Below are 6,000 nucleotides of genomic sequence, written 5' to 3'. Positions count from 1 at the left end.
TGACTATAATTTGTTTGAGAGACCACACTCAGAGAAAGTATTCACAGATTATCATCAGCTATTTATGCATGGCACCTTGAACTGCGCAACTGAGAATCTCAACAATCTTACGATAAAAAAATATCACTACATAAATTTAAATATTTACTGTTCATATATTTCATATGAATCTATAACATATACACACACAAAAAATAAAGATCATAAATAAGTCTTAATATATTACTACACTAAAATTTATTGTTAGTGCTACAGATAAGACAGTGAATTGACATACAACAGACAATGCACTTGAGCATCAGCATGCACACAGGCAGTTTGAAATTTAATCATTTATAAATTATAATGTCTTGAAAATAAACATTATGCTCATAAAGGAAAAAGTTCTCTACACTTTCAACTCCTGCTTTTCAATAACAGTTTATACTCCTCAAAAGGTAGCTAACATTCTCTTACTATTCCCTAAATATCACATGCTAGACAAATTACATATTTACAAAATACACTTCCCATGTTTATATTTTTTCAAATCATCTGTGTTAATGTTTTTTCATAGAATTTCATATTCAAATTATATACACCTTCAGAAGGACAAAACATACAAAATTACACCGTTTTTCTACACTTTTGTGTTTTTGTCAAGCACTTCATTCATTTTGATTGGTTTTGAAGAAAGCAGTAGATATATAATGTAAACAAATAGTTTATAAGAATATATTTCCTACTTTTTTTTGTATAATTATTAGCACACAATATTTGGTGTAATTCAAAATTTAATTTGATTTTAATAATTTCATTTCATTTTTAAGAAAGAAATGAAAGAAAGTTTTAGTTATATCAAAAAAATGTAAACAAATACTACTTTAACCCTTTCACAAATTTTAAGTTGACAAGTTTCACACATTTATATATTTTCTAATCACAATCACAGTTGCTGTATTATATAAATTTTAGCCAAGTAAAACTTTAATATAATTTTTTAAATATGCTAGTATGTACCAGTTCTGAACCTCTATGATACAATCAAACATAAAAAATACATATTTTATTTTTAAAATTAAATTTATCCAATAGTAATTTTAATGATATAAAAGCATTTCTCAAAAGTTATTATAGTGACAGTTGACTATTATTAATTTCTGATATAATAACTGATTTTCTTGTTTGTACTACTATATTTCAAATGCGGTCGCTCTCTCTTTACTCACAATATCTTGCTCGTATATTACTTAATGGTATATATAAAACTAATAACAATTTAATATATATGTTGCCAATTGGGCATACACACATCTGAACATTGCACTAAGTTGGCATTAAGTATACTGAATAACACAGGAGAGAAAAGACCACTATTAAGTGAATCATTAGAGGGAGCCCAAGACCTAACTTACTGAAAGTAGGGACTACATCCTCTTTTACATGTGTTACCAGCAACCCTCTTTACATGAGGTTTCATGATAAATTCTATTCTGATGATCCTGTTTTGTTGTGAAGATCAGCCAGTTTGTCACAGGCAACTTTCAATTCAGCCCTCAATTCATCAATTGTTTCCTGGAACAAAAAAATTAATACCTGAATAAAAAGCAAGTAAAATAAAAAAAGTTTATAATCCATATTCATGAATTTTTAATGGAACTTGCAGAAGCTATCTTTAAAGAAAACTGTGAATGAACTGATGACATCAACATATATTTTTTTAATACCAAGGTCAAAATATAAAAAGATTTTAATTTTTCAACCATGTACTCACTGTACTCATTTCAACTTTTAAGTTTTTTATATAATACAGTATTAGTTAAACCAAAAGATACTGATTATATAGTGGTGTGTGTGTGTGTGTGTGTGTGTGTGTGTGTGTGTGTGTGTGTGTGTGTGTGTGTGTGTGTGTGTGTGTGTGTGTGTGCCCGTGCGTGCATGCACACACATTTGTGCACAAGCAAATCAAACTGCAGTGCAACTCCTACATACCATGGTTTTGGATATTACAAGTATGACCAAGCTCCCCAAAAAAAAAAAAAAAAAAAAAAAAAAAAAAAATACTACATTATGTTAAAGAACACCAAATTCACTCTGGAACTTTCAGATTGCTGAAACTACTATATTTGCATTATTGCATTTTTAAGAACTGTCATATAACACTTGTCAATAAAATGAAACTTTTTTTTTTTCCCATCAAAGAAATACAAAAAAAAAAATACTTTCCGAACATTTTTTAATAAAAAAAAAAGTGTGGCTTCTAACCATGAAATACATTTGAATTAACTTGTACTGGTATTATCAGCAGTTCATATTACAAAAATTGTATATGCTAGAAAATACTAAGAACATATTTAAATTATGTGTGCAAGCCTCACTTTTTCTAGATTCTAGAAATTTAACATCTTTTCTAGATGTTAAACAAACATTCTTGATGAAAAAAAAAAAAAAAATTTTTCCTGTTTTTATCATTGTTATGTGACAGTTTTGGAAAATATAATAATATAATAAAGCATAGTATTTTGAATTGGTAAGAAAAAGACTTTTTTTTAAGAACTTTTAACCTTCATAAAAATCATTATACTTTCAACTAAATACTCATTATTATTGTTTTCATGTAAACATTTACATTTAAAATAAAAACAATGTTAGTCTAATCAAAGTCTTTGTAAAAGCCTTTGTCCACTTTTTTACCACTTACCACTTTTTTTTTTTGTTTATATTTATATCAAAGGTCTGTCAAACAAAACATTTCATTTGCTGTTTCGTCAGCTTGGATTTTTACAAAACAGACCTGGCTTACAGCTCTCACTAGCCATTGTATTGTATGGGTATTTCAAGTAGGTAGTCTGGTGGAGCTCAGATATTAGCTCAAACTGTAATTTTTGTGTTTTTCTCTTTGTAAGTACAGCCACTTCCCGATTAACGTAAGGGTTGCATTCCGCAGAACTCTACGTAAGTCAGAATTTCCCTCATGTGCAGCTTGCGCAGCACTCAACTGTGCTTGCTGAATTGATTGAATCAAAAAAAATAAATAAATGTTCGACGAACATGTGAATAGAATTATTTATTGTACTTATTCAATTTTTTTTTAATTTCATGCACAAGAAAAATTACAAGTGTGCAATTTTTAAAAAAAAATTTCAAAATTATAAAATTACAAAATAAGAGAGGAGACAGTAAGATTTACCTCTCGAGCATCGAGAGGTAAATCTTACTGATGTTAATGGGAACATCATTGCCAGAATTAACGTCTTCAGCTGATAAGTATGCCACTGTGGAGGTTGAGAAGGGGTTTTTTCCAACACATCACAAAATTTCTCTGCAACTGCAGCATCGGCACTGGAGACTTCACATTTTAATGTTTTGGAAACCAGCGCAATGCTTGAAACACCTATTAAACCACCCATTGCTTGCCACGAACTTGGCTTGGGGTTTGCCATACTTATCCTTAATATCTTCATAAATACTTCTTGCTTTTGCTTGAATGGCCATTGGACTCAGGGGCACTTGCTTCTGAATCTGATTTTCCATCCATATTATTAATAGCTGTTCCATCTTCTATATAGCACCTGATCACTGTTGTTCTTAAGTGTGTTGATCCTTTGACATGTTCTTTTATACATGCACTGTCCTTTAAAATAGTACAGGCTGGCCTCGATTAACGCGATTAATTCATCCCGCGAGTGCATCACGCAAAATGGAAACGTGTTAATCGAATATAATAATCAATAGGAAAAATTATAATTGGTCCTTGACCTCCTGGAATGTCCATAAAGAATTTTAAAAATACCCTTTAAATAACTTTTTAACTGTATACAATGTAAAAGACAATGAAAATAATTATGGAATTAAATGTTTATTGCATAAAACAGCGGTTCCCAAACTGTGCGCCGTGGAATATTTAAAAATTTTGAGAGAAACACAGCGATACTCGACATCTGTCGGACACTGCGCGAACTACTAGCTCGAGGTAGTTCACAGTTTCAGCATTTCTTATTACGTTGTTTGGACATAACTACTAAACAGAACTGTTAGGTATTTCTTTTGGTCTGGGTGCGCCTTGAAAAAATTACTGAGACACTAAGGGCGCCGTGAACCGAGAAAGTTCGGGACCCTCTGACATAAAATACACAATGAAGAAATTACTGTTGCGGAAATATTTGAACAGTGTTGACTTTCTCTTTTCATCAATCCGTTTCCGATAGCCGACAACAATCTTCTCTGGGCCCTGGCGAAATAAATATCGCAGAGAACCTCAAACATTTTGTTTGAGATTCTATGCGATACGAAAGATTTCATCTAATTCTTTTACAGTTATCTCCTTGGCAGTAACATTTTCATTTGGCTCATTTAAAAATTTGAATTTTTATGCAAGTGTGCACTGACTCTATTAGCAGGAGACAAACAAGTAACACGTCTTCTTCCGATGGTTGATGAAACACACTGAAGCAGGCAGCAGGCAAACATTTGTTTATTGACCGTACGACTCGCGGTAAGCTTAATGCACGATTCAAATCTTTTTCAACTATCGCATAAAAAAAAAAAAAAAAAAGATCACGTTAACTGGAAATTTGCATCGTGTAAAGTGAAAAGTGGTATAATTTTTCAAATAGCGTTAACTGAAAACCACGTTATGCAAGGCCTGGGTGTATTCACTGTTGAAGCCGTGAGACCTAATTCCCTTGCAATAGATGACAAACTTTGTCCTACTTCGTACTTCTTGATCATTTTCATCTTCATTTCTAAATCAATTTTGTTTCGTTTCCTGGCACTGCCAGCACTTGCACTTTCTGTTAGTTCCTTTTCCTTCATCATTGTAATATGTAAATAGGAATGCAGAGAAGTTTCTGAAAATTTGTTTTTTATATGATTGAAGATTTCAGTGACAGGGAACTCATTTCACCAGCATAATGTAAAAACCCACAGAATTCCAGTTATCGATATTATTAATACTGAAAACTGGATAATAATACCAATAAAGGTATTATTAGTTATTGGCAAATGCAATAAGATCAAGTTTACTCCCCATTTATACAGATTGCGCTAACAGAAAAGTCCAATAAACCAGAATGTGCAAACTGTTTTTATTGTGTTTTGGTCATGACCTCCAGAAACATGCATCAGCAAAATATCACAAAGGCATTCGAAATTGATTCTTATAAAGGGAACACATGATAACGATGAAAGAGTACTGCAATTTCCATTATAAATATGATCTTTTAGAGAGATAAAAATAGCTTAGTAATATAGCAAAATTTTCAACTTCCAAGGACTTGGAACGAATTAGAAAAAAAAAAAAAAAACAATATGTTTATTGGGTCACATTACGATATTTTCACACTACCTCCATTTATTCCTATAGATGCAAAATAAGTTTCCATATTTTTTTCAGTTTGCACTGGCTGGCAAAAACTTACGTAAAGTCGAATTTGCGTAAGTCGAGTATTATTTAAGTCGGGGAGTTCTTGTATTGTTTTTTTTTTTTTGTTGTTTGTAAATGAACATAATTATTATTTATATTACACCATGCAACTTCACAAACTCATATCATCTAGTGAAATAAATGGTGCAAATGTAAACAAGTGGTATGAGACAAGTATTAAGAAGCATCCAGTATGTAAGGGTACATTCTTCCAAGTTTCTGCTTTAGTCTCAAGGATTGAATTTTAGCTTTATCTCTGGACAGGACTAGATCTCTAATGAAGTCATTCAATTCATTTGAGTAATTATTTCCAAAATTCATCTCTCTCTCTCCCTCTGGTGTGTATTCAAACTCTGCCAATTGCACTATCATTGCATTCCATTTTGTCTTCTAGAGAATCTATTGCATGCTGTAGAGGAATTGTAATTGGCATACCATCATCATGAAGGATTGGATAAGATTGTGAAGGATTGGACTTATTGGAGAATCCAAGTTCAGATAATCAATCTTGTGCTTATTCTTCACTGATAATACAGTTACGTTCACATCACAAATGCAACAATCACCATTGTGTAGTCTTTTGGGTCCCTCCATAT

At 31.6% G+C, this 6,000-nt stretch overlaps 1 protein-coding gene across 1 annotated transcript in view; it reads right to left on the bottom strand.

Moving 5' to 3' along the window:
- Positions 1–1,172: 1,172 nt before the first annotated feature.
- Positions 1,173–6,000, bottom strand: part of LOC150089069 (SKA complex subunit 2) — a 58,241-nt gene continuing 53,413 nt past the window's right edge. Inside the window, exon 4 of the mRNA XM_090371036.1 lies at positions 1,173–1,554. Coding sequence (XP_090227162.1) covers positions 1,468–1,554 — 87 coding nt within the window. The 3' untranslated portion in view covers positions 1,173–1,467. The remainder of the gene's footprint in view (positions 1,555–6,000) is intronic.

This window comes from Mastigoproctus giganteus, chromosome 3 (genome assembly GCF_048544385.1).
Source record: "Mastigoproctus giganteus isolate SK-2022 chromosome 3, ASM4854438v1, whole genome shotgun sequence".
Lineage (NCBI taxonomy): Eukaryota > Metazoa > Arthropoda > Arachnida > Uropygi > Thelyphonidae > Mastigoproctus > Mastigoproctus giganteus.
The sequence above is the reverse complement of the archived record's forward strand: the minus strand, read 5'-3'. Positions and strand labels throughout refer to the sequence as shown.